Source organism: Perognathus longimembris, chromosome 14 (assembly GCF_023159225.1).
Source record: "Perognathus longimembris pacificus isolate PPM17 chromosome 14, ASM2315922v1, whole genome shotgun sequence".
In the NCBI taxonomy this organism is placed as follows: Eukaryota; Metazoa; Chordata; class Mammalia; order Rodentia; family Heteromyidae; genus Perognathus; species Perognathus longimembris.
In genome coordinates, this window is record NC_063174.1 from 38,113,380 (window position 1) to 38,139,992 (window position 26,613).

At 38.5% G+C, this 26,613-nt stretch overlaps 1 protein-coding gene and 1 long non-coding RNA gene across 2 annotated transcripts in view; one reads left to right on the plus strand and one right to left on the minus strand.

Annotated features, from left to right (window-relative positions):
* Positions 1–26,613, minus strand: part of LOC125363273 (synaptojanin 2 binding protein) — a 38,972-nt gene that overhangs the window by 12,017 nt on the left and 342 nt on the right. The window contains exon 2 of the mRNA XM_048362379.1: positions 5,762–5,898. Within this exon, the coding sequence (XP_048218336.1) occupies positions 5,762–5,898 (137 nt within the window). The remainder of the gene's footprint in view (positions 1–5,761; positions 5,899–26,613) is intronic.
* Positions 15,374–16,023, plus strand: LOC125363278. Its single transcript, XR_007213202.1, has 2 exons — positions 15,374–15,549; positions 15,782–16,023. It is a non-coding gene; the product is annotated as an uncharacterized LOC125363278 (long non-coding RNA).

The window sequence follows — 26,613 nt, forward strand, 5'->3', positions numbered from 1 at the left end:
GAGTGCTAGCCTTGAGCAAAAGAAGCTCAGGGACAGTACCTAGGCTCTGACCAAAAGGAAAAAAAAAAAAAAAAGAGCTCCAAACTGCTTCAATGTTCCAATTGGCTTGCACTCCCAGACTACTTACCCTATTCAATACATATTCTTGCTATTTACAGATTTACAATACATATTCTTGCTATTTACAGATTTCATTAGTAATTTTTCATTTACTGAAGTAGTGGCTTTTCAAATGTGAGTCTGCTGACCCATTGTAGAGGACTGGGAAGTCAATCTAGTAAGTCAAGATTATCTATTTATTTTAAGTGAAATTGGGGGGAAACCCACAAAATACTAGAATACACCAAATACAGAAAAGCTGTTTTGCTAAATTTTTAATTTCATATGTATATGTATATATGAAATATGCATGTATGAAATGTATACATACATAATTCCTATTTAATAAATACATGTATTCCTATTTAATGTTTACCTTGGGCAAAGGAAACATAAGGTTCCTATTGTAGGTCAAAATTTTAAAAGTCTGAAAAATATTTACAAAGAGTAGTTCTGAAACTTGATTGTATATTGGCTCACCAGGGAAGTGATCGTGCAATTAGAAATCAATGATTATTTGGTAGATCTGAGGAGTGTCTAACGAGTTCCCAGGTTATGACAAGACTGCTGTATTTGGACCTCATTTTAGTAGCAAAAGCTACTCTGAGCTAAGTCATCTTAGAAATGTTAACTTACTACTTCAGCTTCATTAGTTTAGCAAATTTTATTTATCCTGAGATATGGCAGGTTTACAATGTGGAGAAATGTTTGCTGACTCTCAGTGTTCAAGAATCAGGATAGTGTGCCCTAGTTAACTAATAGGGAAACAAATCTTTTTACTTTTAACTCTGGTTGTTAGCCATGTTTCCTATTCCTGCCTTAAAAAATAAGCCGAGTTAAATTACTTTTCTCTGATGCTTAAAAAATGTAATAACCTCAAGATAATTTGGAACAAAAAATATGAGTATTGAAGAATATAAATGTAGATACAGAGTCATAGAGAAATCATGGGTCCAATTTCAGGAGCACTGGTCTCAGAGTATACTCTGGATATATATTTTTTTAAACCAAAATCTTTAAGCCATACTTTTTGTCTCCTTTTTCACCAAAGTCAAAGGATATATATATATATATATATATACACACACACATACATACACACATATACATATATATGTATATATATATAAACTATTTAAATCTACTTCATCAAGTCCAACCAAAAAAGTCAATGTGTGAGAAAAGGATGAGTCATTCACTGAACAACTAAATTAGATGTTTACCCTGTGCTAGTTACAGGCTATGGTGCTGGAGATTCAGATGTAACAAGACATTAAAGTACCCCACTGGATATTTCAAGTATCATGCAGTTGACTAGATAGGAGTTTCTGGTGAACTTTTCCCTGATTTCTTGTAACATTGCATAGCATCTGGAGTGCTATAGAAGATCATCAACTACAACAGCTGATTAGTGTGGATGACTAAATCTCTCATTCACCCAGTTAGGAATTGTACTTTCTGTTGGAGATGCTATTTTTTAGGGGAAGGAGAGATAATAGAGGGGTGAAATTGATTGGAATGAAGTATGAACATGTGTGGATGGAGATGTAACAGTGAAGTCCCTCCCTTGTATAATATAAGCCAATAACAAAATTAAATCTTCTAAGGAAATGGCCAATTAAAGCCACTTTGTTTTATAACGGGTCAGTTAAAATGAAACATTCACCTGAAGAGTAGAATAACAAGTTGTATCACTCTGACTTGCATAAAAATAACTTGTGAGGACCACTCCTGATCATCTACATTCTTTTCTTTAGCTAGACATACAAGAAATATGAGAAACCTGTTTTACATTTTCTTTTTGACAAAAAAGCAAGCCTCCACCTTCCAAGGTAAACCAATCAATGCTAGTATCAACCTATTCTAGTATCCTCCACCAATATATGCACACAAAATGAACAATGTGGGAGGAATTTACACCTTAACCTCAGGCCCATATTTTCATTATTAATATCTACTTATATCTCAGATACAACAAGATCTTAAGCATGTTATATTAATTCATTTTTCTTTCTTTCTTAGTGTACATCATAAACTAAGATGACAAAAATTAAATTTTACTTTTGGTGGGAAATATTTTCACTTTAGAACTTGAATTCAAGGTATGTAAACACTATATAGACACAGGGGTAGAGAACCTCCAGCGTGTGGGTTGTGTAAGGCCCTTGAAGTCAGGGATTTGCTTCTTGTATGCTTCTCCATAGTTACCCTCAGCTGTCTACCTATACTGATAACTGTATATGGTCCATAAATTATGTTAAAAATATCCAAATGACCCTTGGTAGGAAAAAGGTTTCTCACCCAATAGAAATATTAAATTAAGTCTAATAATTCATAAGGAATTTACAGATCACTAACAACATTTCTTGAGATTGTTGGTGGGGGGGGGTTCTTTGTAGTAGTACTGGGATTTGAACAGTGGGACTTGCACTTGCTAGACAGATGCTCTACTACTTGAGCTAAGCCTCTAGCCCCACAACATTTCTATGAATCTAAATTGATGTGTGTGTGCTAAGGAGGGGAAACATTTTGATTATCTGACAAAAGTTGAAAAAAATGGAGTGTATTTACAACATAGAAAAATGATCAATATGTAATAGGAAAATTCACTAAGAACTAAATGGCAATAAGCTAATATTTTGACATTATTTTAGAGACATAAGAGCCAATAATAAATCCTTTAGTACATTTAAAAGGATGATGCAAGTTAATTAGATGGTAATATTTAATGATTACAGAATGATGGTTTTACTTTAGAGAATGAAGAGGATATCATGAGTGAGACAACAGAAACTGTTTCATAACATTTGTTAAGGAAAGGGATTCAGAAAGAATAATTCCAAAGCAAATCCTTAAAAAGAGAAATTAGTGTCAAAGTGATGCAGGCCTCGACACAACGGGGAGGTTATACTATCCTTTCTTCCTGTATATGTTTCATCTTGTTCTTCTTTAGCCCCCCATATTTAGCTTCTATTTCTGCTTTTTCCTTCCCTGGCATTTCCCCTTCTCTTCTTTTCCAAGTCTTTTACTTAGGTGGCTTGAACAGAAACATCTCATTCTTTGCAAAATGTCTTAAGCCTATGCTGGCCAAATTTTTCTCCCCTAGGTGTAGAGAACTCTGAAGCTGAGCTGTGAGACCTGGAAAGGTTTGAGGCTGGAATGCTGTCTCGACAGTACTCAGAATGCTGACAGCTGGCCACGGAAGGGGTTAAAACTGACAGCTCTGGAGAAGGTCAAGAGTCTGGAATGCGGGGCTGGGGATATGGCCTAGTGGCAAGAGTGTTCGCCTCGTATACAGGAGGTCCTAGGTTCAATTCCTCAGCACCACATATACAGAAAATGGCCAGAAGTGGCGCTGTGGCTCAAGTGGCAGAATGCTAGCCTTGAGCAAAAACAAGCCAGGGACAGTGCTCAGGCCCTGAGTCTGAAGCCCAGGACTGGCCAAAAAAAAAAAAAAAAAAAAGAGTCTGGAATGCTGCCTCCCTTCCTTAGTGTTGGAAAGGTTGGCAACTAGCTTTGAGCCTTGGAGACCTTGACAGCTTAGCCTTGGGCCTAGACAGGGTGGACTTCATGTCTGAACTTTCCCTGGCTTGCAGCCTTCTGTCTCAAAAGAATAAGAGGACCAATGTCTCCCACAAACTCAGTTTGGGTTCTAATTGTAATATTAATATAGATGCTTTGCTTTTTGCATGTATCCATGATAACCTTCCTTGTGTGAACTCAAATATGCTTGCTTGTGGGAACTCGGGGCCCAAGAGCCCCTTGGAAGACTTGGTGCCCTGCTGATTTTATCTATACCTCTCTTCATTTTCTAATTTTCTTTGGTCCAGGTATCTCATTGTGCTGCCTCATGTTGCAGTTAGCAGCATCCAGGGTTTAGAGAGATTGTGATTTGTGTATATAACACTAACTACATGCCCTGTGTTTATTCTAACCCATTCTCACTGTTTCCTTATAAGTACTACTTATTGACAAGTTTGGTTCATATTTTAACAAAGACTTTTGCCTGGGAAGTACAGGCAAACATAATGTGTTTCTAAACCCTTCAATATCTTTTTGAGATGAAAGTAGTTTACCATTGTTATCATCTCACAGATTAATAGAGAAGCTGAAACATAACAAAGACAGTGAGATGGACTGAAATAATACTACCCAATATGTATGTATGTATGTTCTGGATCAATTTGGACACAGGATTCTTAAGTTTCAAACAAAGGAAACAAAGTCTTTCTTTTTATCCTTCTTATCTCTGTCTTCACATACTGCTATAAAATGGGCTGGGTGGCACAGATGTGTCCATCTTAGCTAACACTTAGATAACAGGGAGATTCTGTATACACATGCATTGACCTTTCACTATAAGTCAACTAAATTGCAAGAAATACAATTTAATAGGGAAACTTCTAAACAAAATGCTAATAAAATCCTTAAAGAGAGATTTATCCTATGGAGAGAGAGAAAATCAAATCTGAGACTCTTAATCAAGACTTTCAGTTTGTATTTTACCCATTGAATTCCTTCAGTCATTCCCCAATTTATCCCTATTGTCCTGTTCAATTCATTTTAAGACCATTTGGAGAGAAAGTAGGAGCTTCTGCCATGAAAGTTCCTATTCTAGATTGACTTTAATAAAGTCTAGCCCTTAAGGCCAGCTCTAACTCTCAGGAATATCTTAGGTAATACTCATCCCTTAGAACTTCTTCATTTTTTTGTACCAATTATCTGTACTGTCTTCATACAAGTAATAACTTAGCCATCTTTAAAGATTTTTTTTCATCTATAGAATGATCTAACCTCCTGAAATCCCCATAACTGATAGTACTATAGCGATACTAAAGTCAATCATAGAAACAGAAATGAAAGGCAGGGTCAGAGATATAGGACACATTTTAATACTTTAAAAATTCTTATTTTGCTTGAATTCTAATTTATTTTAAGCTTATTCTAAATTTATTTTAGTTTATTTTAGGGATCTGTATACCCATATTTATTAGTAAACCTTTCCAGATTTGTTTGAATTTGCAAACTTTTGTTCATTTGTGAAACCTGTATTGGGTCCTGTACTAGGGTCTAGAAGATTTTCTCTCTGCCCCTGGGTAAATTCAAGAAAATATTAAAATTAATCATTACTCAATAGTGAGACATTAGCAAGATAAAATGAGAGCACAGTTGACGGATATCCAAGTCAAACTGCATTCCATTTTTTCATCTTAATTAATGAGTAAAAAAGGCTCTACATCTGAAGAGGACATTTCATTTGTACTCTCCTTTGAAGTTAAAACCTTTTTGTAAGGGGTGTTATTCCCCAAGAAAAAGACACAAAGTAGTGTTTTAATCAACAAAAGAGAAGTAATGAAGGAAGATAGAAATTGTGGGTTTAAAATAGATCTTTTTCCCCAAACCAATCCCTCACTTCTCCATTTTGTTTTTGTCATTGTGTTTACCTTGGGCAAGTAACTTCACATTCTGCATTTGATTTCCCTTATCTATTAAATGAGTGTATTCTCCTCTAAGCCCGATGGTAAGGCTGGAAGACTGATCAAGGGTCCTTCTGTCCATTCAAAATACAATCTTGTATTTCTAGTTCCAAACTGGCAAGCAGGAATCTTCTCAGGGGAAGGTCTAGGAAAGGACAACAAAGGAGGCCGAAGCCAGTTCTCACCGAGAGGATCTTATCACCCTCCTGGAGCCGCCCATCCTGGGCTGCAGCCCCATTCTCTTTGATTCTGCTCACGTAGATGCCACTGTCATTGGAGACATACTGTTGATCTGTCCCACCGACGATGTTGAAGCCCAGCCCTGAGAAAATCATGGAAAAGTGAAGGAGATGGGGTGAAGAAGAAAGAAAAGCATTAGAGAAGAAGAGAAGGAAGAAAGACAAAAAGCCTACTTGGGGAATGGGGGAGAGGCTGGCAAGCTGGACTGAGGTAGCTAGTGAACACTTATAAGCAAGGTCAATAAGTAGTAATACCAATAAAGGCCATGTCCACTTAAATCAGGTAGGACTAAACATATAACACAGTGATGAAAATGACATGTTCAACTTATAAAGATCTATACACAACTTAAAGAATAGTAGTGGTTTCTTGTAAGATGAAAGAACTTCTGATCACATTTGATTTTAATGCTGTTGATAGCATTCAGAGAACTCAATTATGGCTATTTCTGGTGCTAATATAACAGAGTCTGCTGTGCTCAGAAGAAGCTGTGCATTTATTGATTTATTTTTAGTGTGTGTGGCATATGTTTGCATGCAGGCCAGTGCTAGGGCTTGAACTCAAGGCCTGGGCACTGTCCCTGGGATTTTTTTCCTCAAGGCTAGTGCTCTACCACTTGTGCCACAGCTCCACTTCGGCTTTTTTGGTGATTAATTAGAGGTAAGGGTCTCACGGATTTTCCTGCCCAGGCTAGCTTTGAACCATAATCCTCAAACCTCAACCTCCTGAATAGCTAGGATTATATGTGTGAGCCACTTAGCCCAGTTGTAGCTGTGCTTTTAACCAACGATCAATTGAACTGTTTTCTAATTCAGTGGAGAAGGTTTCCTAATGCAAATACCTTCACCTCCATACTTTTCTTCTTCAAAGATTCTGGAGAGTTTGTGTATGGTAGAGTGTAGACAAATTGGAAGAAGTGGTCTTGGGCACTAGTACTGGAAGAAACTCCTGCTTCAGGGTAGCACTGAATCACCAATTTTACTCTTCATTTTCAACCTCAAGTATAACTAACCACATATGATGGCCAAGTTTTTCTCACTCTAGAAGAAAATAACTACTCACTACAACTTGACATCCCCTTTCCATCCCCAGTCTCTGGTATCCACCATCCTGTACTTTGTTTCTATGAGTCTATTTTAGATGCATGTAAATTTTGAGTTATGGAATATAAGTTAGTTCTAGACATCTGCTGCACCACACTATGCCTAGAGATAAAATACTATATTGCTTACTTTAAAATCTGTTAATAGATCCAAGTGTTCTTATCACAATAAAATGCAATAAAACAAGTACAGAAAGCCAAAAGCTAGTTAGCTAACTTACCAAAGTGTTATTTCCATGATTCAACTACTAAGTTGTGAAAAGAAAAGGATTTCACTTAACAGAAACTGCTGTCATGAAGGTTTGGTTACCTATACATTAAAAAAAAAAAAGAAGAAGAGGGGAACATTTGTAGGGCCTTCTTTTGTTAGTTACTGCTATAATTCAGGACCACATTGCAAAGGAAAGGAAGAAAATTAGGGACCAACTAAAAGACAAAAATTTATCAGTATAGTGTTGGGGCATCGGCTTGGCAGGTCCTGAGAGACCGCCCCTTTCTCCAGCCCTGGGGCTGCGTGGATATTAGCCACTCCTACCCACTTCCGGGTTGGAATGTCTCATAATGGCAACCAGCGGAGCCCAAGGGGGTGGTCCTGTGGGCTGTGATCTCCGCCTCTGGGGGAAGTTCCATGACATCACTGTGATGGACAGCTCATCAGCCTATTGCTAGTATCCAGCTAGTTCCTCCCCTTCCTCCTGCCATTACTTTCATAAAAACCCCTCCCCTGAGTAAGGTGGGAGTTCCAGAAGCTTACCCCGAGAAGCCTTCGTATTTCTGTCCTTCATTTCAGGGGGGAAGAGGGGCATTCTTGTGTCTACACACCGCCAAGGTTTGCACATTGGGCCACACTCCAGCTTTCCGCCCGGCAGGACAGGGTGGAACACGCGTGAGGGTGAAAGGGGTCCCGACATACTAGGACCAGTCTACTACTGGTCTCAACAAAAAAATTAATACCCAAAGAGACATATGTGGACTTCCTAAAAAGTTCTTCCCATTGATTGGATGAAGTTTACACCTAAAGTTCAGACTACTAAACACGGCACTAGCAAGTCAAGCTGCCATGTAATGAAAACCATAAAGAATCAGCAGAAAACCTACCATTTAAATAGCATACCTTAAAAAAATAAAAATAAATAGCATATCTTGAAGGCATAATCTCTGTAGCCAGAGAAATTCTATATGTTCTTAGACCATTTTCTTAGAATACCCTTTGTATCATAGAATATTGAAGATATTGAGGAAGAGCTGGGAATTTGAGACAAGGCAAAATGGCAGAGGGATCTAGATTATGGAATATTTTATAATGACTTAAAAAGTGTGGTAGTTTTTTGAGGAAGGGACTGAGGCACTCTAGTAATTCTGGAACAAGTATTTAAACAAATTTTTCTAACATCCTTACTATGGTTGGGTTGAAGTCTCTCATGGTCGCTGCCTCTAGGGGTCTTGGGAACAGATTGTTAGTGTTAAGCAGACAAATACAGATGCAGTACAATAGTTAGCAAAGGAAAAGAGAACTTAGCTAAGGTTATTTCAAGCTACAGGACAGTAATTTTTTAAAAAAGAGAGAAAGGAGAAATAACCCTGAGATTTCTTACAAACAAATTGCAGTCTATTACTTATAAAAATTATTATGTAGGTACAAGAATGGGCCATTGTTACTTCTGTTGCAAATAAACCAAATCACTTTAAATACTCCTAGATTACTGAAAGCCCTTCCACAGCTACATTTACAGAATGGAGCTCTTTTATAACTCCACACCTACATGAGTCACCACAGCCACAAAAGCCACCAAAATCATTATTCACCACAGCACTGAGTAGCAATATCACGATTCAAACCTAAAATTGGGGATGTAGTTCAGTGGCAAAATAAAATAACGAGATAAAGAGAACAGAAGATATAAAGTACAATAAAATGTAGGTCTTAGACACCCCTCTCCCTCTTTCTGGACTGGGGTTTGAACTCAGGTTCCTACTTGTTTGGTTGGCATTCTACCACTTCAGCTATGCCTCCAGAACCATTTTTTTTTTTTTTTTTTTTTTGCCTTGGACTCAGGGCCTGAGCACTGTCCCTGGCTTCTTTTTGCTCAAGGGTAGCACTCTGCCACTTGAGCCACAGCGCCACTTCTGGCCGTTTTGTGTATGTGGTGCTGGGGATTTGAACCCAGGGCCTCATGTATATGAGGCAAGCACTCTTGCCACTAGGCCATATCCCCAGCCCCCAGAACCATTGTTTTGCTGGTTATTTTGGAGATGAAATTTCTTGGACTTTTCTGCCCAGGTAATCATCTGTGTATCTCAGCCTCTTGAGTAGCCAGGATCACAAGAATTAACAACTAAGCACCTGGATCTGAAGAAAATTCTTTATAAAATACATAGCAATTACTATATTGAAGGCAAGACACTCAGAGTAGTTGTCAACCAACTAGTGACTGCTCCATACCTAAATTAGAGAATTTAATGGGGAAAGGATAAATATACATAATAAATATGAAAACTCCTGAAGATAGGAAAACATTAAAATGTTCACCAATCTATAAATAGGAAAAGACTATGGAAAAATTAGTCAAATTGAGTCTGTAACTTATGACATAGAAATCCTCTTGAGGAGTAGTTTCTGGCCAAGGTGATGATTAAAATCTCCAACAAGATTCGCAGGGAAATGGTCAGAACTTGAACAAATAATGTTGAGCGAGACAAGCCTAGAACACAGAAAACAAAGGGGCATGATCTCCCTGATATATGACTGTTACGATGGAGTGATGGAGAAACAGTAGAGACCAGGTCTGTGAAACCAAAAACTGCTTGTCAAATGGTATTTCCCATAGGATTGGGTCAGCGACCCAACATTATGTAACTAAAACCAAACAACTACTCAACATATAAAGGTCAAAAATTGACCTCTCAGTGGAATACAATAGTTCAAAAGCTATGTATGTATGTTCATATAAGACTACTGTCGACATATTGTCTAATGTCGACATTACATTTAAAGCCCTAGGCGAATTTTCTTGGGCGTAGGCCACGTGGCTACTCTATATGTTCTTGGTACATTGTGTATTGTATATATGTCTACCTAACCTAGGGAAGGGAAAGAAAAACAGGGTGTAAGATATCACAAGAAATGTACACATTGCCCTACTATGTAACTGTACCCTTTTTGCTCAATACCTTGTCAAAAAATTGTTTAATTAATAAATAATAAAAAAATCTCCAACAAGCATCCAGCACAAGTAGCAACCAAGAAGAATGGATGCTTGCTGAAAGCCATCAGAGGAAAAAAAGCTATCCAGTCCATACCTATTAATTATCAGCTGTGGAAAAAAATATTACTGGCTCCATGAGCCAGGTGCGGGTGGCTCACATCTGTAATCCTAGCTACTCAGGAGGCTGAGATCTGAGGATTGAGGTTAGAAGCCAGCCTGGGCAGAAAAGTCCCTGTGAGTCTCAACTCCAACTAACCACCAAAAAACTGAAAGTAGAGCTGTGGCTCAAAGTGGTAGAGCACTAGCCTTGAGTAAAAGAGCTCAGGGACAGTGCCCAGGCCTTGAATTCAAGCCTCACAAATGACAAAAAAAATAGTATTATCAGCTGTATCTCATAAAAAATGTAAGAATATGTTCTTGGCAGCACATTTTGTTGTAATAGTGTGGAATTGATGGTGTCCATCTTTTGGGAAATAAATTAAAATATAAATTAAGATATAAACGTACCAACCACCAATGGCTCTTGCCTGTAATCCTAGCTATTCAGGAGGCTGAGATCTGAGAATCACAATTCAAAGCCAGCTTAGGCAGGAAAATTCATAAGGCTCTTATCGCCAATTAACCTCCAAAAAGCTAAACATTTCATATTCATAACTACAGTGACATGAACAGTCTTGAAAAGTAATTGGTATTAATAGCACAATACTTTCCTACATAAAAACATGCACTAATAAAAATGCATGAATATTTAAGGACATGTAAAAGCTACATTCAGTACCATATAAGTATCCACAGAAGGACATACAACAGTGTGCTCTCAGATACTAAGGTCCAAATTATGAACAAAGAGAGAAGAATAAAAGATTGAGACTCAACAGATGTTCTTAAAGGGTCAGTGAACAAAATATTGCTTTGTGAACTCATTATAATGTGCTAATAACTTTAAAACATGGCAAAATTAAAATGGGTTGCTTGGTCTCTAATGTAAACAAGCAGTCCAAAATAAAAAGCAAAAGAGACAGGGTTGCACAAGAATGACACCACTGCATTGAAAGAAAAGATGTCTAAGCCAGGCACAGGTGGTTTATGCCTATAATCCTAGCTACTCAGGAGGCTGAGATCTGAGGATTGCAGTTAGAAGCCAAACCAGGCAGGAAAGTCCCAGTGAGACTCTTATCTCCAATTAACTACTTAAAAACCAGAAGTAGAATTGTGGCTCAAAGTAGTAGAGCAATAGTCTTGAGCAAAAGACCTCAAGAACAGTGCCCTAAGTTCAAGCTTCACAACCAACAAGAAAAAAGAAAAGATGTCTAATAGAAGTGCCCTGGAAAGCTCAATGAGAACTGCTTTTTTCTGGATTCTTCTTGATTCCAGCCTGTTTATTGACTCTGGTAACAGTCAATATTCACTGAGTACTTAATGCACACCAAGTGTACATTACATATACTTTACATATATTACATAATCTTCTCAACAAATTGTTATTCTGTGTGCGTGCATGTGTGCGCACCCATTCCTGGGGCTTGAACTCAGGGAACTCAGGCACTATCTTTGAGCTGTTGTGCTCAAGGCTAGTACTCTACCACTTTGAGCCATAGCATCATTTCCAGCTTTTGAGTAGTTAACCAGAGACGAGTCTCACAGATTTTCCTGCCTGGGCTGGCTTTGAACCCTGATCCTTAGATCTCAGCCTTCTGAGCCGCTAGGTCACAGGCATGAGCCACCAGTGCCTGGAATCTACTCTTTTTTTAACAACAAAAATATTTTAACAAAACAATTTTAAGTAAGGCATAAGGAGAATACCAAAGGCAGCCCAACTCTGGTGATGACAAGAGTCTTAAATTAGACTGCTGGATTCTAATTTTCAACTATCTTCTAATACATGGGGGAAAAAAAATCTAAGCACTCTGGCTATCCTGGAAGCCAGCTGATTTTGGGGCTAGCTCTGAATAAGCAAGATTGAATAATAGTTGTAGGACAGTCTCCATAAGTAATATATTTCAGAGAAAGAATTTTTTACTTTCTGGAGTTGTGTCACTAGGGCCCAAGCCTATTGCTTACCTTCAGGCCAGAGATGGAAAAGCCCTTCATGTTATTCAGATTCTTATGTATAAAATCTAAAAATTATAAAGCAAAAGAGCAATGCTAAAGCCATTATTACGGAACTAAATCTAATAAATTAAGTAAAATGAACCAAAATAATCTGTGAACATCAGATTATAAAAATCATGAGTTGTGAGTGCTAGATCAACACTATTTTCCTCTCTACATAGAGACTTTTCAATCACAGGATCAATTCCACTAATTTTCCCCAGACATCAAATGAACTCTGTTGAAAAGATTTATATTTACTTTGATAAAACATACTTAACATAAACTGAGCCATGAAACAATATTTAAATGAATAACCTAGTGGCACTGTAAGTAGATTCATAATGTTGTGCATTTATCACCACTATCCATATCCAGCACTTTTCACTTCTGTCCTTCAAAAAAAACTTCTATATCCATCAGACAACAACTCCTCTTTCTTCCCTTCCCCTGCCTTCAGAACTTTTATATACTTTTTGTCTAGATACCTTACAAACATTATCATACAATAAGGTTTTTGGCTTTATTTCACCTAGGATAGTATCTTCAAAGTTTATCTGTGTTGTAGCACATATCAAACCCACATATCAGATCCTTTTAAGGCTGAATATTCCAATGCTTACATACATGGCATTCTGTTATCCATTATTCTGTCACTGAACATTAGGGGGTTAAGTCCATGTACTGGCTACTGTGAATAACATTTCTATGACAACTGGTATGCTAGGATATGTTTGAATCTGTAGTTTCCTTTGAGTATATATTTATAGGGATGGAACTGATGGATCACACTGAAATTGTTTTAACTCTGTGAAGAACTGCCAAATTCTTTTTTCACAGTTTTTTACATTCCCACCAGTCATGCATAGGGCTCCCATTTGCCATCTCTTTCCTAACACTTATTTTATAATTCCCATTCCAATGGGTGTAAAATATGTCTTATATGGCTTCAATCTGCATTTCCCAAATGACTAGTAATGTTGAATTTTTTCATATGCTTATCAGTCATTTGTTTATTTCCTATGGAAAATGATCTCTTCAGTCCTAAGGATATTTTTTAAAATTTGTTTTGTTGAGGAATTGAAAGAGTTCTTTATTTTCCTGCCAATTCACTACAGGATAATTTGCACATACTTGTCTCATTCCATGGACTACCTTCAAAACTCCTATAGAGTTCTTTGGTGCACAAAGTATATAATTTTTATGAAATCTCATTTATTTTTCTTTTGTTTTCTATGTATTTGGTGTTATAGCCAAAATAAGAACCAAGTCCAATGTCATGAAGACCTTTTCCTGTCTTCTAAAAGTTTTATAGCTTTAGCTCTTACATATAAATACTTCATGAATGTCTAGTTGATTTTTGTATATAAGGATTCAAACTTCATTTTGTTGCCAATGGATACCTAGTTATCCCAGTACTACATATAAACAAGTAGTAGTCTGTAATTTGAAAGAATGTTCTACATCAATCTGTTAAGTATAATTTGTTTATAATGTTCTTCAAGTTTTCTATTTATGCATCTTCAGTTGTCTGTCTTATCTATTACTGAAAATCTATTATTGTAAAGTCATTTGTTTTTCCTCTCAATTCTTCAACATTTATTTAATGCATTTTGGGTCCTTATTTTTTTGGTGCATTTATGTTTACAACTTTTATTTATTTTATTTTATTTTTTTGCCAGTCCTGGGACTGAACTCCAGGCCTGAGCACTGTCCCTGGCTTCTTTCTGCTCAAGGATAGCACTCTACCACTTGAGCCACAGCGCCACTTCTGGCTTTTTCTATATATGTGGTGCTGAGGAATCGAACACAGGGCTTCATGTATACAAGGCAAGCACTCTACCACTAGGCCATATTCCTAGCCGCTCTTTACAATTTTTATATTATTATGAAGAATTGAGGGCTGGGGATATGGCCTAGTGGCAAAGAGTGCTTGCCTCGTATACATGAGGCCCTGGGTTCAATTCCCCAGCACCACATATATAGAAAACGACCAGAAGGGGCGCTGTGGCTCAAGTGGCAGAGTGCTAGCCTTGAGCAAAAAAAAAAAGAAGCCAGGGACAGTGCTCAGGCCCTGAGTCCAAGGCCCAGGACTGGCCAAAAAAAAAAAAAAAAAAAGAATTGATTTTCTTTTTGTAGTGCTAAGGATTGAATCCAGTACCTTGAATGCACTAATCAAGTGCTTTGCTCTCACTCCTTATATTTTAGACAGGGTCTTGCTGCTACCTTTGCCTAGACTGAACTAAAATGTACAATTCTCCTGCCTGTGCAAGGGATTTGGGTGTGTGCTATCAAACCAGTTTTCTAATGAATTGGTGTTCAAAACCAAACACACAAAAACCCTGCCAGGCACACCTAGTGGTTTATTCAGGAGGCTGAGATCTGAAGATTGCGGCCCAAAGCCAGCCCTGGCAGGAAAGACTGTGAGACTTAGATCTTCAATTAAGCCAGAAAGCCACAAGTAGAACTATGGCTCAAGTGGCAGAGTGCTAGCCTTGAGCAAAAAAAGTTCAGTGACAGCACCTCAGGCCCTGAGTTCAAGCTCCAGGGCTAGCCTACACCACCCTTCCCTATCCCCAAAACTCTGGTAATGGTAAGTTGGAGATGACATGTCTACCTCAAAGGCTCATGTGTTAAAGACATGGTAAGGGTGATTGGCTCATGAAAGCTCTAATAACATAATCAATGAGATTATGGGATTCATAATTGAGTCGACTAGTGGGAGGTGATAGAAACTATAAAGGGCAGGGGTTAATTGGAGTATGGAAGTCACTAGAAGCATGCATTTGAAAGATCTCTATTGTCTCTAGTCCCTTCCTGTCTTTCTGCTTCCGGGCTGACAGGAGGAAAGCACTACTACACCCTTCTGCCATGATCTGTGCCACACACAGGCCCAGAAACAACAAAACCATCTGACCATGGAGTCTAAATATATTTCCTCCTTTAAATTTCCTCTCAAGTATTTCTCACAGCAACCAAGACTGACTAATTCAGTTATAGCCTTCTCCTTAAGGAGAACCTTATCTACTTCTCTCTATGTAAATAGGATAAAATGTTGTTTTTAAAAAATTCTAAACATGGGGCTGGGAATATGGCCTAGTGGTAAAGTGCTCGCCTCGTATACATGAAGCCCTGGGTTCGATTCCTGAGCACTATGCTGTTATCTCCAGGATGCTGGATCGCTCTTTCCCTTCATCTGGAAACATATTTCACTACAATTACTTATCATTGAACCATACTGCAATACAGTTCCTGGAAGACAAAATAATTGGCATGGCCAGGCTCCAGTGACTCATACATATAATCCTAGCTACTCAGGAGACTGAAATCTGAGGTTTCCATTTTGTTTTTTGTTTTTTGTTTTTTTGGCCAGTCCTGGGCCTTGGACTCAGGGCCTGAGCACTCTGTCCCTGGCTTCTTCCCGCTCAAGGCTAGCACTCTGCCACTTGAGCCACAGCGCCGCTTCTGGCCGTTTTCTGTATATGTGGTGCTGGGGAATTGAACCTAGGGCCTCGTGTATCCGAGGCAGGCACTCTTGCCACTAGGCTATATCCCCAGCCCCTGAGGTTTCCATTTTGAAGCCAGCCCAGCAAAAGAAGCTCAGGGACAGCACCCAGGTCCTGAGTTGCACTGGGACTTGCACACTAGTAATAATAATAGCAATAATAAATAATGTTTGCATTTCTTTTCTTATGTCCTCTGCCAATAAACAACCTAGCATATATACAGGGTTGAACTGTGTCAACTGTTCTTCATAGCATTGGAAATAACGCATACGATAGTGATTCTTAGCATTTCTAGTTCTGGGGAAAGTTAACAAGGTTAAAAATGTCCCTGTTAAGGGCTGGGGATATGGCCTAGTGGCAAAGAGTGCCTGCCTCATATACATGAGGCCCTGGGTTCGGTTCCCCAGCACCACATATACAGAAAATGGCCAGAAGTGGTGCTGTGGCTCAAGTGGCAGAGTGCTAGCCTTGAGCAAAAAGAAGCCAGGGACAGTGCTCAGGCCAAGAGTCCAAGCCCCAGGACTGGCCAAAAAGAAAAAAAAAAAAAAGTCCCTGTTAAGCCTCTAACATGCTTTTTTATAACCTAACAAGGCACAAAAGAAACAGAGAAAAATGAGGGAGGTCAATAACCCTAGAATACCTGTAGCACAGTCATCCTTCCTTTCCTGGATGCCTCACCTCTATTCTCACTGAAGTCTATTCCCAACACAATAACAATATGAAGCAGGCACTCTTGCCACTAGGCCATATCCTCAGCCCCACAATAACAATAATGGCAATCAATACCAAGCACCAGTGGCTCAAGCATGTAATCCTAACTACTCAGGAAGCTTCGATCTCAGGATCATGGTTTGAAGCCAGCCCAGGCAGGAAAGTCTTTAAGATTCTTATCGACACTTAGCAAAAAGCCAGAATAGAACTGTGGCTCAAATAGTAGAGTGTTAGCCTTAGCCTTGAGCAAAAAGAAACTCAGGGATAGTACCCAGGGCCCGAGTTCAAGTCCCAGGACTGACACAATACTTCTACTCCTCCTCCTACTGACGATGATGACAGTCACCACTTAAAACACTTTACATGAACTAAATGAGTGTATCTTTTGATAAAGGGCTTCAAACTGTGTAGTAAAGAATCAGTAATGTCAAAGTATTTAACCTACACAACTTTATAGAGTAGGTTCTAATATTTCCTTTTTACAGGTAAGAAAACTAAGGTATATTGAAATGAAATGACTTGCACAAAGCCACATTAGCTATTACATGATAGTTAGGATTTGCACTTAGGTTTCCTAGATCTTAAAAACCATGCTATATTGCTTACTGCAATGTTTTTAAGGAAACCCAAATCTCTGTGCCTAGTAGCACAGAAGCTTATCTGCATAGTACTCAATAAACATATGGAACTTCAAAATAATAAATGATTCAAATGAACAACTCAGGAAGTTAAATGTAAGCACTTTTTTCATTCAAAACAATTACATTCTATGGAGAAAGTTGCTAGATAAAATACCTTGTTACAGCACTGGTGGCTCATGCCTGTAATCTAGAGGCTTAGGAGGCTGAGGTCTGAGAATCGCTGACCAATATTCAAAGCCAGCCCAAGCAGTCAATTCTGTGAGACGCTGATCTCCAAAAACTACCAAAAAAAAAACTGGAAGTGGAGCTATGGCTCAAGTGGTAGAGTACAAGCCTTGAGCACAAAAGCTCAAGAACAGCACCTAGGCCCTGAGTTCAAGCTCCAAGACCGCACCAAAACAAACAAAACAAAAACTCTCTTGTTATCTATCCTGAAAGGCAGTAACAAACACAAGCTGATAAGACAAGAAAAAGGGACAATAAATCTCCATGGAACTTCTGGAAATATGACATAACAACAATAACAAAACAGGATTCTCTCTTCATCCCTATAATCGTTTGGATGGGAATAAAGCAGTATATGGCCTTTCAAAGTATAAGTAAATGCAGTGGGTGATATACAAATGAATTCACTGAAGTATAATAGACTCTATGGAGAGTTCAAATAGTATAATTCTTTAGAAAGACCAAGTCAGAGCCCAACCAAATAAGTACCAGGAAATGGGTACTTGCAAGGCAGGGGGTGGGGGTGGGGTGGTGCCGCGGGAGGGAGGCAGGGACCAAGGAAAGAGGGTCAGATGAATGAAGGGTAGAAGGGGAGAGAATGCAGTCAAAAATTCATTGTATGTACCACAATTTTTTTTAAATGAGGGAAGGGCTAGATGCAGGAGTGAAGATGATGTTGAAGGGATGACACAGATCAAGATGCCTTGTATACTTAAACTACTTTGCTGAAAGGCAACTCTTTTGTACAGATATTTAAAGATAATAAAAATACTTTAGAAAGATTTCAAACACTGAAGCAATATACATCTACTCTACTGTTCTATAAGTTATATTCAATAAGATATTGTTCAGACACTGAATATATAATACATGTTAAATACATATTTACAGATTTAATGTGTCATACACACATATACATATATATGTGTGTATATGGCTGTATGGCTATTCTCTGCTAGATTCTGCCTCCAATGGCTCGCTTACTGTCCACAATGAATTGATACAATCTCTTCAATTTTGCCTCATATTACAATCTGAATCCTTTTCATTGCTACTTTTTCAACTTCTTATTCTGGTGCATCTTGTCCAACATATGGTAAATATGTAAACATATGTATATATGAAGCATTAATATACTATAGTTTTGTACAAGGGAGAATAACTAATTTATTTCCAAAACACTTGTTAAAAGCATTTAACAGTTTCTTGGTCTTTTAATCTGTAATGGCACTTGGAATCTGAATCTACAAAGTATAGAAGACATTTTATGAAGATCCATTAACTCTTTGATTATGCTATTTCTTTAAGGTATTTGGCCCATAGCTACATTAATTACCCTCTGCTATGGTCTGGATAAATATCCCCCAAAGACCCATATGTTAAAGGTTTGGTTGCCAACCTGTGGCATTATTAAGAAACTATAGAACCTTTTTGAGAGGTAGACCCAAATTAGATCACTAGAGGGGCATAACTTTTCAGGAGCTTTTGGTACTCTTGTCCCTCTTCTTTGTTTCCAGCTCCAGCTACCATGAGATCAACAGTTTTCTTTGCCATGCACTCCTTCCAGGAAGTACTCCCCTCACCAGACCAGGAAGCACTCCCTCATAAGACCAGAAGCAAAAGATCATGGAATGAACCTCTGAAACCATGGCAATGTATGCCTTTCCTCCTTACAATTTATCACAGATATTTCATGACAGTGACTGACACTGATCAACACATCTTCCTATTGTACTGTAAAATTACTAAAAACAGAAATCAGTTCTCCAACCTATGATTAAAAATCCATAATCCCGGGCTGGGAATATGGCCTAGTGGTAGAGTGCTTGCCTCGTATACATGAAGCCCAAGGTTCGATTCCTCAGCACCACATATATAGAAAAGGCCAGAAGTGGTCCTTGGCTTAAGTGGTTGAGTGCTAGCCTTGAGCAAAAAGAAGCCAGGCACAGTGTTCGGGCCCTAAATTCATGCCCCAGGACTGGAGAAAAAAAAAAAAACAACAACTTTAATTCCTAGTCACAATGGAGACATGTAATAAATACTAAAGGAATTTCAAGCAGTTTCAAGCACTCTAATTTTGAGTCTTCTGAAGCCAACAACTCTGTCATCTAAGTTGAACATCTTTCCCTCAGTAAATACTTAATTCTTATGGGAAATACAAAGAATAATTATATATAACTTGCTGATCTAGAAATAATATGTAAGATTACTTTAATATTTTAAATGTAATATTTAACATGTAATTTTAATATGTAATATTTTTGTTTCTCTTCACCAGTAAATATTTTTGCTCTCAAATATAATCATTGGTCATTTTTCTCCCTCTCACCTGGCTTAACAAAATGTTTCTTAATTAGTACGTTTCAGTTTGCTTTTCCAGTTGCTCAAAATAATGCCTAGATGCTTTACATCAGTTACTCTTAAGGAAACTTTGAACAAAACTTAACTCTTGACACAATCTCTAGAAACCAAATAAACAAAGCAAATACACTCCTCTCATGGGGTTTCCCAACATTCCTTCCTTGCTCATTTTATAACGTGTTTCCTGCCGATGGCAATACTTTATGGCAATCTCACTCTCCTTTAAAAATAAAATAAAAATAACGAAATAAGGGGCTGTGATCCTAGCTGCCAAGGAGGCTGAGATCAGAGGATCTTGGTTCAAATCCAACCTAGGCAGGGAAGTTTGTGAGACTCTTAGCTCCAATTAACCACCAAAAAAGCCCAAAGTGGAGATGTGGCTCAAGTGGTAGAGCACTAGCCTTGAAAAAAGTAAGCTCAGGGATGGCACCCAGGACCTGAGTTCAAGCACAAGAATGGGGAAAAGAACAAGCAAAACTATGTAAATCAAGGTTTACTTATTTGTAAAATAGGGAAAAGCTTGGCAATGTGTAAGAAGCAATCTATAAAGTGTGGATGAAATTAATAAAAATAAGAGAACCTCTAACCTGAGTAAAGAAAGCTCCCTAGAGGAAATTACTTCCAAATTAAGTCGTGATAGAATAGAAAGAATGGAGAAAGGTTGTTTCCATAATAACACTGAAGACTATATAATTCAATCTCTAGTCCCTTAGCAACCTTTCCTTTCTTGAATCTCCTAAATGAAACTTCTTTCCATCAGACTGATTTATTTGTTGTTTTAGAATGTTTGCTTGTTTTCTTCTTTTCTTTTCTTCTTGCAGTAAAGGAGATTGTACATAGGATCTTGTGCATGCTAGGCAGCTACTCCTTTTTTTTTTTTTTTTGCCAGTCCTAGGTCATGAACTCAGGGCCTGAGCACTGTCCCTGGCTTCTTTTTTGCTCAAGGCTAGCACTCTGCCACTTGAGCCACAGTGCCACTTCTGGCCATTTTCTGTATATGTGGTGCTGGGGAATCGAACCCAGGGCCTCATGTATACGAGGCAAGCACTCTTGCCACTAGGCCATATTCCCAGCCCATAGGCAGCTACTCCTTTAGACACACTTCCAGGACTTTGCACTATACTTTGTTTTTGAAACAAGGTCTTGCTAATCATGCCTGTGCTGGCCTCTAATGCTCAATCTTCCTGCCTATACTCCCTGAGTAGCTGGGATTTCATGAGTAAACCACAACACTCAGTGTTTTCTTCTATTACTGCTAAGACTTGACTCTGGACAAAAGGCTATAAAAACTGTCAATTCTTTAAGTCTAACCTTTTTTTTTAAATTAGCCACCATGGTCCTTAGCTCTATTCTTTCAAATATTCTATATGATCAAAAGCACCTTTTCTACTTCTTTAGCCCTCTCACTACATAGATATTCCACATAGCCCTTAACCATCTGGACCTATACACTGAGATTTAACTTTTTTGCATGTGAGCATCACGTCTTTTTCATACTGTAAATTCCACTAAGGGCTAGATTTTATATATCCAGAGAAAATAGGGCAAAGATAGAGCACTTTAGTCTCTGATCTACTTAAAAGATAAGGGAGAAATCAACTAATTGGAAAACTGTCAACAGTCTCAGGACTAAACCCAAGGCACATGACTCTAAAGACTTAAATACTTGGATTCAATAAGCTTTCTGATTTTGGGGTTCTCACCTTCATATGCCCTTAGTTCTATCAACAGTAAATTCTAAAAGCTTTCCCTTGTGGCTCATATGAAGCATTTAAGATACCCCAAATCCCTCCAGGAATAAGACATGATATAACAAAATAAAGTTAGGGGAAAGGTTAGCAGTCAACTCCTTAAAGAAGTACAATCAACAGACCCAGCGTAAAATCCTTTGAAACTTACTGGTCTTAGATTTGGGGCAAGCTCTTAGTCTCTCTCAGATGATTTCTATACCTAATAGTGTGCATTAAACACTTACCTCTCAGGGTTGCTGTAAAGATTAAACAAGTGTGTATGTGTGTATGTTTATGTGTATATACATGTGTTATATATGTGTGCATATGTGGATATACACACATATGTATATACAATGGCATACACAGGTGCATATACATGCAAACAAATGTATATGTATATATTTATAAAACATAAATATGTAAATTATATAGGTGTATATATAATGACATAAACATACACTCACTCACCGGTTCAGCCTAGACAAACACAAAGTGTAAATTCAAAATACAAAGCTGGGTGCTGGTGGCCAGCAAAAGAAAAAAAAGAAACACTAAAATTTGATAAAGAGAAAGTTAGACTATAATCAAGTGACTCCCATAGAAAGAATGTTTCCCAAAGGGTAAAAGGTAAATAAATGCTCAATCCTTGAAGCTTTTTGAAGTTGTAACTGCTGCCTCTGACAATTTTTCAGATCCCCAGTTAGTCCAAAATGGCAGGAATCCTTTAAAATAACACATGCATGGGTCAAAGAACACCGAACTATTGAAGTAGAAGAGACCTCTGAAGGGATCCAAAGCAGGTCTCTCATTACACAGTTGAGAAATAGGCACAGGCGAGATCTCCTTAAACATTTATTTCATTGACATAATCTTGTTTTTCCCTTTCAGCAGGCATTATTAGACAGACTAGGTTCATTTGAATTGCAAACAGATTCTTGTCCCTGAAAGAATACTAGCATGCACACATTCTTGCAGTTACATGATTAAACCAGCATTCTCTGAGTAAGAAGTTATACGGAAGAGAAATGCTTAACTAGAATCAGAGACTTGGTATTTCTTATGGGACAACAAGCTTTTGCACGTAAGCTGGGAGGGTAACACATGTGGAAACCAGCTCTGGGAATAATAAACAGCAACCTGAAATCTTTTCTTGTTAAATGAACCAAGAAAACTTCAAATGACTAGTTTTATACAAATTCAATCCTAAACTTGTGACTCTATAATCTCTTAGAAAGTTCAGACAGACATGAAATTGCGAAGGAAAATTTAAGAAGCTACTCAGTAAATAAATCCGTTTGTTTTGTACAAATACACCTACAACACAGAAATTAAGCCACCTTGAGTAAAATGCATTAGCTAGATATAACTACTTTCAGTTATCTGCTGAGGCTGGCTATATATAACTCCATTACTTTGGAGAAATGTGCACACCAGGAACTTTAGGCCTGCAAGATTAACAGGCCCAGAAACTTTAGTAAAGGATGAACTGAACACTAGACAATGACTATGCAATGCCAAAGAAGTGAAGCAATATTAGGCTGAATTTTAAAAGTATTTAGTGCCTAGAACAAGAAAGGTAGTATTAGGGTTCTGCTCTGCCATAGTCAGAAGATCCCAGATGCCAAAGGATCTGTGAATAATTCAGACTATGTCAAAGTACATTAATTTCTTAAATATGAAGCAAAAAGCAATCCTCCAATAAAAGCACTAGAGGCAATGGGATAATAGTACATTTTAGGTTAAAGAAAAAAAAAGGGCTAGCCAGGTACCAGTGGCACACCTATAATCCTAGCTACTTCAGGAAGCTAAGATCTGAGGATCATGGTTCAAAGGCAGCCCCAGATAGGAAAGTCAGTGATTTTTATCTCCAATAAATCGGTAAAAAGCCAGGAGTGGAGCTGTGGCCTAAGAGAATGCTAGCCTTGAGCATAAAGAAACAAACTAGGGGCTGTGCCCAAGCCTTGATGTTTAAGCCCTGCAGAATTCCACCCCCACCACCCCCAAAACAACTAGATGCCTTTCAGAACAGCCAGAAAGGTACAAGCATTGCTTTTTTTTTTTTTTTTTTCCAGAGCTGAGGACTGAACTCAGGGCCTTGCGCTCTCCAGGCAGGCGCTCTTACACTGAGCTAACTCCCCAGCCCAAGCACTGCTTTAACTAGTCCTAAGAACTACCAAAGTATGACAAATAACAACAGATTTTGATGTGAAAATGTTTTTACTATGTTACTCAAAAAAAAAAATCAATGTTAAGATAGGTATGTATTTAAAATTAGGAAAAATGAGTGACATTGTCCAAAAAGAAATGAACATTTTACCTGACTTGTATAACTGTTAAGTCCTGTATAAATGACCTTTATAATAATTTCAAAAATAAAAATGAATGCAAGAAAATTAGACATACTAAATATACCTTTGATCGAAGTCTCACCCTTGAACAAAAGTTTAGGAGCTCATACAGAATATGACACTAAATCACAAAGATTAGCAATGAATTTTACTCCCATAAAGATCAACTTCCAATTATTTTTTACAACAGGAAGGAACAAACGCAGAGTGTGTAACTCTAAAAGCCACATTTTGTTTTCTTTTTCTTTCTTCTTTTTTTTCTTTTTGGTCTGTTGTGGGGCTTGAACTCTGGGCCTAAGCACTGTCCCTGAACTCTTCAGCTCAAGGTTAGTGCTCTACCACTTGGACCACAGCACCACTTTGAAAGCCATATTTTATAAAGAATAATCTGTGGCACATTCAAGCCTGCAAGCCCAGCTACTTGGAAGGCTTGCATTTTGAGGGCAGCCCAGGCAAAAAATCAGTGAGACTACATAGCAGCAAATAAGCTGGATGTGGTGGTACATGCTGTGACCCCAGCTACAAGCAGGTATAGGTAGGAGTACCTCAGTCTGAGCCTGGCAAGAGGCAAAAATTCAAGACCCTATCCAAAAAATAAAGCAAAAAAAAAAAAAATGGCAGGAGATACAATTTAAGTGGTAGAAAACGGGCTGGGGATATAGCCTAGTGGCAAGAGTGCCTGCCTCATATACACGAGGCCCTAGGTTCGATTCCCCAGCACCACATATACAGAAAACGGCCAGAAGCGGTGCTGTGGCTCAAGTGGCAGAGTGCTAGCCTTGAGCGGGAAGAAGCCAGGGACAGTGCTCAGGCCCTGAGTCCAAGGCCCAGGACTGGCCAAAAAAAAAAAAATAAATAAATAAATAAATAAATAAATAAAAAATAAAATAAATTAAGTGGTAGAAAACCTGCCTAGCAAGCACAGCCATGAATCTAGTACTGCGGCCCCCCACCAAAAAAAAAAAAGAGAGGAAAGAAAAACAGAATGTCTCAGTGGTGATTAGTTACTGCCAAATTCCAGATGAGAAAAGCTGATGGCTGTTCTAGGTGGTGTCAAAGAGAACACAAAAGACTGACAAGATTTCAGAAATATTTCAGAGATAAAGAGCTCATAGTAGTTGATAATTCGAGACTCTTTGAATACAGTATTTAACAGAACCTACAGTGTCATTCTAGCCATGCATGTATTAGTAACAATGGTGGGAAAATGGAACCAGGTAACTTGAAGGGATGGATGGGGTTGGGATAGATGGGAGGAGAAGAGTGATGCACTGTACTTATAAACTGATAAACTGAACGGAAACTCTCTTTTGTTTTGGGTTTTTTTTTTTTTTTGCAATCCTGGGGCTTGAACTCAGGGCCTAAGCACTGTCCCTGGCTTCTTTCTGCTCAAGGCTAGTAGCACTCTACCACTTAAGCCACAGCACCACTTCCAGCCTTTTCTACATATGTGGTGCTGAGGAATCGAACTCAGGGCTTCACGTACATAAGGTGAGCACTCTACCACTAGGCCATATTCCCAGCCCCTGGAAACTCTTTTATACAACTAAAGATAACTGAAAATAAATTTTGAGAACAAAAGCAACAGAGAATATACACTGTTTACAATACATTCTAAATTGTTTTCTTTTTTGCCAGTCTTGGGGCTTGAACTCGGGATCTGGGATCTGTCCCTGAGCCTCTTTGTGCTCAAAGACAGTGCCCTACCACTTGGGCCACAGTGCCACTTCCTGCTTTTTCTGAATAGTTTTCAAACTGTAATCCTTAGATCTCAGCCTCCTCAGTAGCAAGGATTACAGGTGTGAGCCACCTGCGCCCAGCCATTCTAACTATTGTACAGATATAAATTCACTTCATTCTTACAACATTATGAAATGTATTCCATAGCCATCTCAATTTTACAGTGAGAAACTAAGACTTGCATCAGTTAAATTACTCAGCCAGTAGATATATTTGAAAAAAATTAATAAGAAGTTAGATGTGGCCTTAGATAGTGTAGCCCCCTCCCCCCAACTAAAAACTCTTTATAACCAGCTGCAAAGTGAAACAACAAAGCCCAAGGAAGGCACATACAGTAATGTTAAGAGCTCTGTCAAGTGAAGAGGCTAATCCTTGAAGCTCCGCAGCAGAGGTGAGGACCGGTGTGTCAAAATCACGTGAGGTGTTTAGAAAAAGAAAAAAGAAATCCCTATTGAATCTGAATCCCTCACGGTGGGACTTAGGAATTAGCGTTTATTTCCTATAATTCCCCCTCCCCCCCCCCAAAAAAAAGACCAAAACCACCACCCTGAGTAATTCTGGAATGGTATCAGGTTTGGAAACTTGTAAAGCATAGTCTGTTCTACTACACACACACACACACTGCTGAATTTCCCAGAACTGAACAGAGTGCGGCAGACAACTTGCTGTGCTGGGCATTTCAGAGTTCCGTTTTTTGCTCCGGTTTTCACAAATCGATCCCTCACAGGAAGAGGGCTACAGCAGCCAACGGAAGGACGGTGTGATGTCCAGTAGACTCTGGCTATTAAAAAAAAAAAAAAGGCTGGCGATATGGCCTAGTGGCAAGAGTGCCTGTCTCATATACATGAGGCCATGGGTTCGATTCCCCAGCACCACATATACAGAAAATGGCCAGAAGTGGCGCTGTGGCTCAAGTGGCAGAGTGCTAGCCCTGAGCAAAAAGAAGCCAGGGACTCAGGCCCTGAGTCCAAGCTCCAGGACTGGCCAAAAAAACCCAAAAAACAAAACAAAACAAAAGGCCCCGATGGCAGAAACCTTTCCTGACGGCTAGAGGCGTGTGTGGTATTGCTACAGGAAGATGAAACCGTCTTCAAGACGACCTTTCTGGCGAACCACGGATGCCCCAAACGCGG